Genomic DNA, 15,135 nt, shown 5'->3' with positions numbered 1-15,135 from the left:
TAGTTTCAATGACAAGGTTATTAAATTGCAGGTGCATTGGAATGCCATGGAGATTCTGCATTTTCCCTCAGCCTTATGGCTCACATTCTTTGAAGTCTGTGTAGCTCTGGGCACCTTTGCAAGGAGTTGTGAGGCTGTGTGTTGGGAACATGGCCTGCCAGCTACCAGAGGGATGGTGTGAGGGGAGGAGGGTTGTTTGTATGGGAAGGGTCTGTATGGGACTGAGTGTGTTTTTGAGGCAGGGGTGTGTGTAATGGGAATAGAGATGTTTATGTGGGCATGCACACCCATATGTGGTGTGTTTTTCCCCTTTTTCCTGGGCTCTGGGTGTGTCCACATCAACTGAATTCAAAATGCTCCTTTTTTGGCACTGCAGCCTCTTCTCTGGTTTGGCATCTTAAAAATCTGGGGGAATCATTTAAAGATCAGAAAACTCCATTCACTTGGGCCCCTGAAGGTTTCACATTCTGTGACATGGTCATTCCAGTCGACTGAGCTCTGTCCCCTGCGGATGAGCCCATATAAGGAGTCTGTTTCCTACGTTTCACGCTCCCTGCCTGTCCCTCTGCCCTCCTGTGCTCCCTTTACCGAAGAAAGCTGGTATTTTGGGACTACAGCTCCTGCCTCGTTCCTGCTCCCTGTTTATTTTTGGAAGATGACTATTTTTGCTCCTATCAGGGAGCTATGCAGGGTCGTGCCCCTTCCCTGCAGCAGTTAGTGGCTACTCCTGGCATGGTCATTTCATTTCCCACACTCACAAACAAAGCTTCTGCTTCAAGAAATAAACACGGGAGACCCCTACCATCAGGGGTTAGCTCAACCCCTTCCTCATCTGTGCCAAGAGGTAATTTGGCTTTGACTTAGGGTTGACCCCACAACACATGACCGGTCCCCTCTGTCAAGTCAAAAATCCTCAGGAATCACCCATCTCATTCTCTTTCTTAATAAAAACTGTGGGGGCCACCCATTCCTTCAGCATTGCTCCAGCTTAGACTCCTTTGCAGTTATGATTTTCCCCTGTTTTGGGACATTTTTTACCCAATAATCCTTTCTTGTGATCATCTTTTCACAGGCCCCTGTAACCTGTCTTCCCTCACTGGCCATCATCAATTGTGAGCCCTAGAAACTCAAATTTATTCACCGTGTTCACCGTGCACCTCTGCTTTTACCACTGCCTGTCTTACAAGACACCAAAGGCACTGCTGTATGAGGTGCTTCAGGCAGGGGGAACCAAGTCCAAAACTGCAAAAAGGCAATGGGTAGCTCCCACATGGCCCTGATCTTTGAAATTTCCCATCATAAGCCCCAAGCTGAATTCATGTTTCTTCTTGCCACTTGCAAAGAACAATTCCTCATCTAAAGCAAGATGTCTAAAACATGCTGACTTGTATGATAGGAAGCATGTAACATGTGATACCTTGCACTGAAATGTGTGTAGCAGTGATGGATGAGTTTCCAGTGAATGATGTTTTCTAGGAGAGCACATCCACTGTGTATCAGTCTGCACTGCACTCTGTGTCCTGGGCAAGTCCAAGACACACAGACCTGAAACTTGTGAAGATATACTGATTAGAATAATACATCTTTTGCTTAAAGAGACACTTATAAACATGTCCTACAATATTTGTTTTTTATTTTATGAATAAACAGCATTCTAAACATTATCTCCTCATCTACTATTTGGTAAACTGTTACATGTATGGACCTGGTGTCTCACTTGTCTTGACTTTGCCTTGACTGGAGCTGGCTGTAACATGTTTCTTCTCTTTATTAAAGGGTCCACCACCTAAACCCCCCCGCCGGCAAGGAGGCTGGGCAGATGATCCTGTATTGGCACCTACCAAGTGAGTGTCTTTATTAAGAGCAGCTTAGGCATGGTTTAACTGAACATCACTAGCTGGGCTTTGCTGTCACAGACATTGGGACAATTTTTTTGGATCTTGTTGATGGCCTGTGTCTCCCATGTCATTGTAACTCCTTCAAACTATTTGAAGTATTGCTTTTGCTTAGTTCTGCTGGCTAATATAGTTGTTCTTTATAAATCGGCCTGTGGGACTCCAAATTGTGCACGTCCCTGTCTGTAAGATGTAGCATATTCCTTCCCTGGCACAGTAACTGGAAGGAGTCAAGAATGTAATAAGCATGTTAAATGAAGGAGCTGGGAGGTGGGGATTTTACTGGTCGTGTCCTTTCCAGGAGAGTGACACATGACAGTACCCCACTGACAAGAATGCAATGAACAGTTCAGGATTTAGTGATCAGCCTTGACAGTAAAGGTGAAATCTGTCAACGTTTATGTGTGTATGGGGTTATGGTATAATGGAGATGGATGGGGATGGTCAGCATGAAGAGACGGGGGAAAAAAGGTACAGAAATGTAGTATGCAAGTTGAGATGCCTCATGCTTTTGAGGGACACCTAAGGGAAAGCAACTATCTAGACATGGTAATAGAATCAGTATGAAGCCTAAAGGACAGTTCAGACTGGAAGGAGATGACTTGGTTTGAAGCTATAGAGATATGCCAGTGTTACATTTCCTGTTCACAAAGTGAAGGGCTCAATCATGGAGTGGTGTGACATTGCTTGTGTATATTAAGACCATATTATAGGTGTATAAGTCTGGACATATACTTTGGAGGCACTCTGATTTATGGAAAAGTTATGTATTTTATTTTCTGGAACCCTGAGAATGGGAAAGGACATCTAGAAAACTGTTACACAGTATTTCTTGGGAGGTGAGAAAAGTGGTCTATATTCTGGGGTAGCCTTTCTGGAAAACAGTATTTTTATGGGAAAAATATCATTGTCTTTAAAGAATAAATAAAGAATAAATGAAAATCTGGAAAGTGGAGTTAAGCAAGAGACTAAAGATCTCACCTGGATCTCCTTGTGTTCCTTTTAACTCTGTTAAAGTTAAACTTTTTTTCCAGTTTAACTCTGATAATGGTATTATTTTTCATAAACTGGCTGTAGCTAGGAGTTGCCACTGCAAAGATGCATCCATGTCAGGGTTGTCCAGTGGTCTGAGATCTTTGTAGGACCAAGCAGAAGCTTTATAGAAATGTGAGAGCAGAGAACAAAGGTGAATTGCATTGTGTAGGAAAAATAAATTATGTAATTGTTGGCTAGGGGAAGGACTGGATTGGAGGTAATACAGTTACTCAGGGCTGTCCCTAATGTGACCTGAAGGACAGTATATAAGTTCCTAATGTAATAGCCCTGCACCACATGCTACTTTAGGACATTTTCCATTGTTTGATATTAGCCTCATCTGATAGTTTTGGAGTAGTAGTATCCGTAGTGCTTTCCTAGTGTCCCAATTGCATGGTTTACAGATAAAACAAGTGTCTGGAATAAATATGCTCCTATGAGGCTAGATGCAGCTCAGCTGAAGAAGTAGAACAGGAGATGGAGGGCTGCAGACCTTTTTACCTGCAACACCCTGTACAGTGAGACATGAGATGAAGATGTGCCCCTTTGCTCAGTGATGCATACAATACCATGTCATATCTGACAGTAGTTTTTTCACTTGTATTAGGAATTTTTATCGAATAGATTTTATGAAGAGGAGGTTTGTCATAAGATGTATAAGGATTTTGTATAGGCAGTTCCCCTGTCTTTTCTTTCCTTCAGCTGTGTATTCTTCCCAAGCTGATCTCTCTCTGCTCCCTTGAAAAATCTGAGATGCTGGCTTGTAAGGCTGTCTTTGTGACATATCCCAGGGTGAAGCCTTCATGTGAAAAGTCTGAGTCATGGGCTGATGTCATACCAATGTTGCTGTAGCTTTGTTGTTTCTGTTTTCTCAGGCTCTATCTCCCCATAGCTTTTCAACCCATTTGACTCACTTTGAAAGCCCTTCAAGATAACTTGCTCCAATTTCAGTAGTGTAGATGTAGCTAGAATGTCATGCTTCAATTGATATATCTGATATAGGAACAAGCACTTTTGTGCCAGTATAACTCTCTCTACATTTGGGAATTGTACTGCTTTAAGTATTTGGGTTTTCAGAACTGACAGTGTTAAAATCTGTGATGTTTTATTTTTTTTTTTTTTTTTTTACTTAGGAAGGATGAATAGAGTGGCTACAGAATTTTTATGTTGTGTAAATATATTGTGGGTCAGATGGGATACGGCAGCCCTTTGTGAAATGATCTTGTATTTATGTGTTACACTCTCCCTGTGTGAGATCTGTGTTATGGTTCTGTTTCTGACAGGTTCATCTAGCTGCAACTGCACACTTGTTGCTTTTCCTGCAGGGATATTTAAAGCTCTTTTCTACTGCATTTCTAGTTCAGTCTTACCAGTGTGAAATGATCAGTTGAAACTGTGTTTCCACTTGGCAAATGTTAGAGTAGAATTTCATTTGCAGCCTGTTTTTCTGATTTTCTACTTCTCTTGCTCACTCTGTGTCCCTTACCTGCCCAGCTCTCATCATACCTAGGTAACAGAGCATTGGAACAGACTGCCCAGAGAGGCTGTGGAGTCTCCATCTCTGGAGACAATCAAAACCCATCTGGATGTGTTCTTGTGTCATCTGCTCTAGCAGTGGGGGTGATTTTCAGAAGTCCCTTCCAGCCCATACAACTCTGTGATTCTGTGTATACTTGCAAATATTCTCACCATCTTGCTGATCCTTTCCAACAGACTACAGCTCTTTCAGACTGTTGCAAGATAGGAAGAGAGCCCTTTAAGTTTTCCAAGCTGTAATTAGTTTTGAAATTAATTTGCACAGATGATATGCAAGCAAGATAAAGTATTTTATCATTAGTTGCCACGACATTTTCAAATTTTAGATATTTAAATTCCCAAGAACCATCAAATGAACTTTTACTGCTAAGTTTTCAAAAGTCAAACATGGGAGATTACTTTGGACTCCCAGTACCTCTGTAGAACTGTTGTCATTGCTAGGAGTCCCATTTTGTAAATCTGGATAATGATGAGGACTTCAGGAAAGTGTCTGAGAAAACCCTCAGACTTGTCCTCTGCAATCAGCAAATAAATGGGGCAAAGTAGTGACAGAAAAATATTTTTTCCTTACTGATGGGCCCCTCTGCACCTTAATCTGCTCAGTTTATTTAAATTTGTAGAGAGAAGAATCACGCTATCAGAAGTGGCAGTCCTGTCGCTGCCCCACCAATATTTTAGCCTCAGTATTAGAGGAAAGGGGACCAGCCAAGAACCTAGGCAGCCACTTGGGGCCTAGTACCCTGCTGAGATTACATTATTAATAGTAATTACAGCTGGTTTTGCTACAGAAGCAGCTCTCTAACCACTGGATGGAGCCCAAGTGCCATTCTGAACACTGTGCTGAAGTCCTTAATGACATTAGTGTTGACACTTGTGACAAGCAAAGCAGAGGTTTATTATCAAGTTATCTCACACATCAGAAGGAAGAAACAAAAAGTGCCTGCCAATGAGAAAAGGAAAAGGGAGCTCAGTTTTGCATCCTGGTGAGGGTTTGACAGAGGAGAGGTGCTTCCCAGATCCTTTTAATTTCATATTCTGCTGATCTCATATATATGCTGATCTGACTTTATATAATTTCTTCCATTTTTCTCTCTATTAGTATCTTTATTTGCTTCTCAGGACACTTCCAGTTTACTTACCCCCTATATTTCATACAGTTCTGCAGGCAGGATAAATAAATAGTGAAATAAACACAGATTGTTTTGAATCACCCTGTGAGCAGACACAAGTGCTGCTTTCAGCTAGGAAGCCTCTTCCAGTGCCTGCATGTGCACCTCCTTTCTTCTACAGGGATCATGGCAGTTTAGCAACAGGTGCTCCAGCTGCAATGGAAATGTCTCCTTTCTGACATTGAACAATGTCAGAAATGTCTTCTTTCTGACATCTAAACACCACTTGTTTAGGAAAATGACCACTCTAAAGTATATTGGGATAGAAGTGGTGGTACAGTGTCCAGGAATGCATTTAACAAGAAGGCAAATATTAAGAACCTGTAGGAGGGGGATGCAGTTGAGGTGACCTTTAGAGCAGGGTAACCCAGCCTCTGTGTAGATTGTGATTTAGGGCATTGGAGGGTGGGCAATGGTGAGATTGCACCCTGGAGCTGGAGGAAAGTTATTTAAGAGATTAAGGGGTTTATGATTCAAGGTCTCTAGAGGTAAGAAAAGTTAAAAACCTCCTGTTTCAAAAATATGGGCTTAAACTATCTGGTGTTTTATCTATATGATATGACCCCTGAGAGTGCCTGGTTTATAGAACTCAAGCCATCCCTGCCTGGCAAGTGGGATTAGTAAAGTACTCATGAGTTTCTCTATCTGAGATGGTAGAGAGAACTTCTGTTATTGTTTCTACCCTCTCCTCTCAGTCCAGCAGCATTGAGGTAAATATCAGGATGGGCTTTCCCTGTGATGCTGCCATGGTAGGGGCAGAGCCAGGGTCCTGGTTCTGGAGAATATGGCAGCCTCACTCTGCACCTTGCAGCCATCTGTGGATGTGGAAGGATATAGGCACAAAGGATCAAGAGTGTCATGTGAGGAGGCACAACTTAGAAGGAGAAGAAAGAAAAGGAAGTCTGATTAAGTTTGGTCTTGAAGTGTCTGTTTTTGGGTTTGTCCCTGCATTGATCTGCAAGGGAATGAGGCAAGTAATGGCCCCTTGGGGACCTTCAGGACTTTCCTTTCAATGTCAGCCGTCATTTTCAATCACCCTCTCCCTCCCAGCCATTAATTTTGGCCCAGGATCATGGGGACTTGTCCATCTATCACTCCTAATTGACACTAAATGATCTGTCAGTTTATTGATGAACGGCAGGAGTGGAATTGTCACAATATATTTTACTTTCTAACAACTCCTCCTGACAATTTTACCTTGTCCATCTCACTCTCCTCACATAAATCTCCATTGGCCTCTCATTCCTTCTCTTGGGCTGATCTGGTGCCAGCCGCCTCCACACCATCAGCACGCATCAAGGACATCAAGATGGCGGTAAGCTGCAATGTGCAGGCCCAGGGTGGGGATTTTTCCTCCCTCTCCCCTCACTCTCCCTTTCTCCCCTCTCTGCCCTTTTTTTTTTTTTTTTTTTTTTTTTTTTTGTATTATTAATAGACTGAATGTCTGAATGTTCCAGGAATACTAACAGGCTCTTGTCCTCTTGTCCCACTGTGTCATTGCTGGGGTGAGCTCTCCTTGGTATTCTGTTTAGACTCAAACTGAAGATACCCAGCAGAAAAAGGAAAGCCCTTAAAAGACAGAGGAGTCACCTGAGAATCCCTTGGTAATGTGGCTGTAATGGGGGATGTTTTTCCTTTTAATCCTGCTTAGTGTGATTTGCAAGCATTTCTGGTAAAGGGAAAATGCTAGATTTGTGCCTGTTCTCATGTGTCTGCAGTGCCCAAAGGAGCCTGGAAAAATATTTGTGGGGTTTTTTTTCATCTTTTTCTTTTTATCCGTTTCCTATTTTCTTACCTTTCCCTTTCCTGTCCCTTTCCCTTTCCTTTCCTTTTCCTGTATTTCTGTTTATTTTTTATGTTAGTGAAGTTTTCTTCGAATTCTCCTTCCTGAAAGACACTGGGCAATGGAAAAACTAGTAGGAATGTAGCCTCTTGCTCCCCTAGAAAATGAAGCCTGCATGACAAAAACAGAACAGGAGTGTGATATTTTTGTAACAGTCCATGTAAGCTGCTGAGGTAGCAGTATGCCCAGGGTGAAGCCTCTTTGATTTTTTTAAAAGAGGACAAAGCATATTCCTTCCTTAGTTCTCTGCATCTCCAAGGGATTTCCCAGCAAATTCAGGGGATACTATCCTTGCTGTCCCAAATATTTCTAGTTTGAAAAAGCAAAACTCTCTTGAAGAGCACATGCAACTTGCAACCCTTTTGCAAAATCTGTCAAAGCCAAGACTAAAAACTTGCCTGGACTTTGTAGGTCACCTCTAAATTGGCTGTGAAGTTTAGCTTAATGCAGTTTACCTGAGATCTAAGATGACCTGATCTACTTGCTTGGCCCTATTTCCTCCTTCCCCAGTCCCCCTCCCCATATAACCCCTCTACTATTCTCAAGTTCTTAATCGAAGTTCCTAAAATATCTTCTTTCAGAAGCTGTTGCTTCAAATGACAGCACAAGGTGCCATTCAGTAATAAACACCTAGTTCTTTCTAATGTTTTTTAGTGAGGCCAATCACAAATAAGTCTTTGGCCAGGTACTTCAGAATCACAAGTTTGTCCTCTGATGTTGGATTTAAAAACAACCAACCAACCTTACTTTTTTCTTGCACTCCATTAGCAGTCAGTTCTGTGTAACCACGAGGATCAGAAGTGTACTTTTGCCTTTAAATGGAAACTGAAATGTTCCTGTAACTTCAAGATCCATTTAGTGTGAGAGTTGGCCCTGATGCTTACTGGAGACTGAAGATGTGATCACTTGGGTAGGAGTCTCTGTTCTCAAGGAATGAAGATGTGTGGTGAATACCTCTAGAAACTGTGGCACTGTTTTCCCACACACCAGGAATTTGTATTGAGTGTTGTTTTTTCTGTTGCTCACTCAGTGGGAGTTCTGAACAGCTCTGTCAGTCAGCTCTCTGCCAGTGAGTGAGTGGGGGAACCCTGGGAACATCTGTTACAGGGTTGACGCAGTGAGTAGGCTGAGGCTCAGTGACCCCCATGAACTCTCTCTGTCAGCTTGTTCATGTATACCAGTTCCTAAAGTCTTGCTTGCCAGACTTTTCCTCCTTTCTTTTTTCTGTTAAAGAAGCCCACAGATTAGGACACGAGGAGGAACAACATTTCTTCTAGAAGTTAATTAGTGCTTCACAAGTCCATTTCAGCAGGAGCTGCTTAGCTACAGTGTCTGTCATATATATCCTGTCCCACAGAGCATGTCTGCTCATTGCTGGGGGCTTCTTCCCCCAGTGTTATGCTCTAAGGCACTGTGTTCGGTGTATGGTCCAGGAAGCCTGTGGGGGACCAGAAAGTGGATGGTGGGAGCATTATAGTTTAACAAAATATCTGCCCAAAACCCTGTTGAAGAGATAGAGATAGCCATGTGCTCCAGTGCTTGGAAGTGGAAGGCTGTAAGCTAACACCTTATAACAGAAATAAAGGTTCGTACTAGTCCTCACTCTGCTGAAATCAATGGCAAAACTTGCCATCAATTCCCTGATTTAATTAAGGCAAACCTGCCTCTTCCAGTCTGCCACAGGCCAGGGAGAGAGGGTAGAAACTTAACTCATCAGAGCCTCAAGGAAGGTGCAGTGGAATAGTGGAGAAGACACCCTGTGGTGGTGTGTTCCAGCACAGGCTACAGTTCCAGTTTATGTACAGCTTTGACTTTTTTTCTCTTCCTGTGCCTCAGCAAATAGGTAGTGACCAAGATCCACACTTGGAGAGCTGGGAGAACTGATAATTTAGCGCTTGTGCATCATTTTGGATGTGTTACTTTGTTGTGCTGTAGACTAAGTAACAAGCTGCAACCTGTGGCTCACCACCTACTCACTTTGGTGATGGGTATTAAAAAAAAAAAATACTTGAGCGAGAGGGTACAATGCCCTTTTTTAATCTTTTTTCACCTTCTCTCCCTCAGGCCTGGACCTGAATTACAGTCTGTGTCCTACGGCCAAAAGATTTCATGTCTCCCTGTAGGCTGAGCCAAGTTTTGGGCTCTGAGGTGGGTATGGTTTTGGATGGAAGCACAGGGGCAGAACACTGGCCAGTGGTCAGCTTCCTCCAACACAGCCCATCTCTCTGCTCTCCCTTTGATCGCCTGCTCTCTCAAAACTAAACCTATCTCTGGGCCTTTCCTTTTTTCCCATTTCCATCTTTTAGCAAGAGGACAGGTTGAAGCAGCTCTCTGGTTCCACGTGATTCATAAAGAGAAGTGTGCTAGCCAGGACGTGTACTAACAGGCAGATAATCTGCCCCTGTTTTCTGGGCCCTGCGAAATACCGACAGTACCCTTCGGTCAAGACTTTCGGCCCCACTGTTTCCCCGGGGCTCCGTGCAGGCGGCAGCTGTGACCTCTCGCAAATACGTCCTCGCCCCTGTGCTCGCCTTCCTCCTCTCTCGGCGGCGGCCCGGCGGAGCGGCCCGGGGACCCGCAGCCTCGGGGAGCAGTCCGGTCCAGTCGCCACGCCGCCGGGGCCCGGCAGAGGGCGGCCGCGGCCCGGCCATGCGGTGGCGGCGGCTCCGGGAGCGCCCGACTCGGCTGCAGTGACCCCGCGGCGTGGGGAGGGCAAAGCGGCCCCGGCGGAGGGCATCCCGCCCGCACAGAGGGCAGCCGGGCCGGGCGGAGCCTCTGCCCGCGCTCCCAGCCCTCTCTCTGCCTCGGTCGCCGCCCCGGCCGCGCTCAGTCACAGGGCGTTCCGGTCAAGCCGCCCCGGTGTTCGTTTTACCGAGGCACCGTCATTGCTTCCCTTTTCTTCAGCCGTGTTGCCCGCCCTCGCGCATCCCCGGGCGCGCAGAATTGACCCTCGGATCTTGCGCGCCGGCACCTGGCTGTGGCGAGGTGCGGGATGCAAGTGTCTAGAGCTCTCACGAGCTGTGGACATTAAAAGATTTCAAGGACATTTCCCTCCATTCATTCCAGTTATGTCCCCTGCTAAAATAGGTTAACGGTGTCTAATTAACCACTGCACATTGTCATGCTGCATAAAGATAGCATCCTGGCTGTTCTCTGAGCCCTGGTACTTTATCTCCATTTAGATCTCTGTGGTACTCCGTTAAATGAGAAAGAAACAGTTTAACAGAGATGATGTCTACATTAGAACTGCCTTTCACCCCTCAGCACAGAAGTTGCAGGCAGCTCCGAGGCAGCTCAGCTGTAAATTAGGGGTGTGTATATGGGGGGGGATAAGCCTCAGGTTTGAGGTTCAGACCCCTCTCGTTAATGTGGAGGGAGGATTCCTGCTGGCCAGAACTGAGCAAAGGCAGCAGTCAAGATTAGATCTATGTCCTCTGATCCAGGACACAGCTAAAAATAAGTATTCTGTACTAGGGGTTACATGGGGTCTTAGAATTGTAGAGTTTTCAGGGCTGGAAGGGACCTTTAAGATCATCTAGTTCCAGCCCCCTCTGCCAAGGGCAGGGACACCTCCCACTAGATGAGGTTGTCAGAGCCCTGAATATCCTGGCCTTCAAAGCTTCCACCACCTCTCTGGGCAACCTGTTCCCGTGTCTCAGCAAGAGTGTCTTGTGGGGTCTGCCACCTGGTTTCTTAGCTATTCAACACTCCAAAACAGAGAGGAAGTCAGCAGCTAGCCAAAATCAGAGGGGATACTTCGGGATTTTGGATATGTTTGGTAGAACAGATAGTCTTGCAGTGAGAGAGAGTTTTAAATGGACCTGTTCAGGTGATGGGGTTGGTCCGTGTTCTTTGCCCCTCCAGTGCAGTGGGCTTATCAGAAGAAACAAAATAAACAGTTACTGCTGCATCACAAAAACTGGGGGTGACTGGTGTGTAATACAGCAGACTGAATGCATTTCTCACCGTTGCTCTGAGGATTGTATTGTTTTGTTTACCTGTACTTGCATGGGTGTATTTATAGTTCCTATACATTTGCTCATTTTGTAGGAACTTGTTGGTGCCTCTCCTGGGCTATGCCTCCTACTGCAGCAAACAGGCCAGGGAAGTGCCCTGCTTGATGCTGAGAGCATAAGAGTAGGAAATCTAACTATACTGGCTTGAGTTTACAATCTGGTTTCTTCCATTTCTGCTTTCACTTACCACTAGAAAGCTGTGACCTTGAGGTGAAATGAGGAGGATGCTGTGTGTATCCAGGCCTGATATTGCTGAAGGATAAAATGTTAGTCTCAATATGATGTAACTGGCATTGATAAGCTGAGCTGTTTCTTAGGATGGGGTACTCCACAGTGACTTCATGAAGAACGTCTGTAGGATTTTTCGTAGCACCTGGAGAAAAAAGAGACAAGCAGATTACTGGTTCTGCAGGAATGGTATCTCCATGTATAACTTAACCCTCAGCAAAGCTTCTGGAATGGACAGAATTGGAGGTAGGGCATTTTTCAAGGATCTCTTAACAACCACCCTCACTTACTGCCATGAAGTAGGGATACAGGGCACAGGGACTGTAGAACACATGGCAAAGCTTGTCTTTTATCTCTTGGTTACTTTGCTAAGTGGATTTAGGTAGTGCAGAGTTGGTCCAAAACCCACAAATATTAGTCAGGAACCAACCAAACATATTTTGGGTTTTTTTTTAAATTTCCAACCTGAAACAAGGAATGTAAAAATAATTTGGGCTCAGACAAAATGAAAGGAAGCCTTCAGGTTCAAGGCTATGTAAGAAAAAAAAGGAAATAGGGTGGTTGGTACCTTGCCAAATAGTTAAGGAGTATAAAAACATGTCATTTCTTTCTGTGCTGGAGAAGTTTCATGCTCTATTTCACAAATAGTCCTCTGTTCATGAGCTTATCAACTCATTTAAAATGCCAGCTTCATCAAATAAGGTTATTCCAAATCATATATTAACAAACATACTTGGTACAGGTGACTGGAAGCAAATGTCTCATCTAAAGAGAATAATAGTAATTTGTGGCTGCTGCTATAGTGCTATTGGTGCACTATATTGAATGCTCTGTATAAGCCACAATATTTTCAGCAGGAGAGTCTGGCATCACGTGCTGCCACCTCCAGACCCTGTGGCATGAGGACTAGGGTGTTCTGCAGAGGCTGACTGTGGGGCTTTAGCTTGCCCTGAAGAGAGGAGGGAACTGGCGTGTTTGACAGGAGAGTATTCTAACACCCGGGCTTTGGGATTAAAAGTGTTATATTCTCACCTTCAGGTTTATAATTTTTCCCCAAATTACTATTTTTTCCAATACAGTGAAGTTATTTGATAATGACATATTTGCTTGTTGCCCTGAAAAAAAGTCCTTTTCTAACATAAAAAAGGTAAGTTGGGTAAGCTTTAAGTCTGGAAATGTGAATAAAGTAGTCATTGCCTCTAGGATTAACATGTGACTGACTTCCCTGTGGACCACATGGGTATCTGTTATGACAGGGAGCTCAGGAAAAAGAAATGGAAATTGCTTATGAAGACAGCAGGATTGACCCTCTCTTGGGAAGTATAACCATGTGGACTGTTTCACTCCTGCCTGGGGACAGAGATGAACAAAGATGTTAGGTGTGTACTGAGGAAAAGACAGTGTTATTTGGGGCTGGAGAATTATGAAAAGTTATGGAATTGTACTAAGAAGAAGTTAGATTGAACCCCCAGGAAAACATCTCACTGTGCAAGGCTTTGCAAAGCCACCATTTGGATTGCTCCAGCTCAGTGAGGACAAGGGTTGGAAGACAAGGTATAGGAGGCAGTTATGTGAAAGCAGAAGGGGGGATAAAATAGGATAAATCTTGTATTGCCTTTGCATCTTTGTCTTCTTAGATTCTAAGCCCCAGTAAGAGCTGGTGGTGGGCTCTCTGAAGCCACCCCTTTCTTTCTCTGCATTACCAGGTGGTACACAAAAAGTGTTGTGCACTACTACTGGGGAGAAGGATAGAGCTGGACAAGTACTCCTTGCTGGAAGAGTGCTTTTATAAATTCCACAGCTTCATTGCACTTCTGCCTTTTCTGATGAACAAAAAGGTGCAATTATAGCTGAAAGCCCAGATGTAGAGGTCACCTACACAGCTGCAGTTTTGATTATAGTGGTGGATATTACTGAGCTCACATCTCTGGTTCAGTTTAGTCTTCAGCTTTTCACAGACTGCGGGCTTCAGGGAGAGCAGTGGAGACAAGGAGCTTTCTTCTCCTCATAGCTAGACCTTCTCTATACCGTGTTCTTTGCTTTTAGAAGATTATTCAGAGGAGAGCTAGATGGGGAACAAAACCTGTTAGAGCAGATGAGGGGAGGCCCATCCTGTTTCACAAAATTGCTTTGCAGAGCTTTTGCAAGACAGTGATGCAACTTATATCTCAGTGTTTCCTCAGACAGTGCATGTGGTAGGGGAGAGACCCATGTGTTCTTTGTCATGGCACCCTGACTTCAAAGGAGGGGAAAATATTTATTCCCAACACATAGAGATGAAACTTCACTCTGCAAAATGGCCAAAGCAATCAGCGAGTGATGGAGTATCAGCTAAAAAGAAATCTGGCATTTAATTAACTTTTCAAAGTGCTGGTTCAGCAACCTCCATGTTTTACATTTTGAATATTGAACAAGCATCCCTAATCGGGACTGAATTACTTCTGGGCTTGCTGGGGTGGAGAGCAAGGGAGCTGCCATTTGCCAGTGCCTCCCCCCCACATTATTATTATGAACTCCTGTTAACTGAGCCAGATCAACTCTTGATTTACTGCAGTGACAGCATGTCTGACTTGAACTTGGCCAGCTCAGGTGGGGCTCTTAACCTACAAAGGCAACCAGATAATCTTTACTTGCATGTAGGGAAGGACCTATTGAGCTCTCAGGGGTAGGCAGACAAAGTATAGCATTTTCTTCACTCCTTAATGTGCTGACCTCTCTACTCAGGTAAGGCAAGCTTTACCTGTCACTGACAGCAGAGAAGATAAAAAGGTATTTGAGAAGCTGAAAAAACCAAATAAGCCAGGGAGCATGGGTCTTACTGTATATGAGCATGGCTGTCATTTTGAACCCAAATGGTTCTGATGCACTTAGGGGCTTTTTGATACACTGGTTTAACGGTCACTCTTTGAAAGTGTGATGTGTTATATCAGGCCTGGTGTAGGAACTGTTTTGCACAATAACAGTGATATAGGGAAAGGTGCAGATTTAAATTTTCTCTAAACTTTTCTAAGCATAAGCCTTTCCTTGTCTTGCAGGTCAGGAAGAAAGCATGCAGAAGAAGTAGAAGAGTAAGTGTCTATTGTTGCTAATAGTTCTTTCATAACTTTTACATCTGATCTAATGTTGAAGGGGCATTTTACTTTAAGCACCAGTACACCAAAATTTGGCACTTGGAGGACTATAGAGCCTGGCATGAATTTATGTCATGTGTCCTGGGATGGAGCAGAGCTGGTCACTCTAGGGTTCCCTAGATATGGAGTAGATGGTGGCTCTGTCACTCCCATGTAACAGAAAGAAGGAAAAGTTGAATTTTGTCTCAGGTACAAGGCATCTTGCTTAAAGCACTCTAAGATGAGATTTCTGCTGAGTTCAGCAATGACAGGTATGGACAAAGGTCAGTCTGCAGGCTAAGT

The 15,135-nt window shown here is 44.1% G+C and overlaps 1 protein-coding gene across 3 annotated transcripts in view; it reads left to right on the top strand.

The window, feature by feature from the left end:
• Positions 1 to 15,135, top strand: part of IFT43 (intraflagellar transport 43) — a 44,454-nt gene that overhangs the window by 13,266 nt on the left and 16,053 nt on the right. For all 3 annotated transcript variants that reach the window (XM_071745942.1, XM_071745941.1, XM_071745943.1), the window contains 2 exons: positions 1,777 to 1,844; positions 14,758 to 14,790. In XM_071745942.1, coding sequence (XP_071602043.1) covers positions 1,777 to 1,844; positions 14,758 to 14,790 — 101 coding nt within the window. The remainder of the gene's footprint in view (positions 1 to 1,776; positions 1,845 to 14,757; positions 14,791 to 15,135) is intronic.

This window comes from Heliangelus exortis, chromosome 5 (genome assembly GCF_036169615.1).
Source record: "Heliangelus exortis chromosome 5, bHelExo1.hap1, whole genome shotgun sequence".
NCBI lineage: Eukaryota > Metazoa > Chordata > Aves > Apodiformes > Trochilidae > Heliangelus > Heliangelus exortis.
This window is presented reverse-complemented; position numbering and strand designations above follow the sequence as displayed.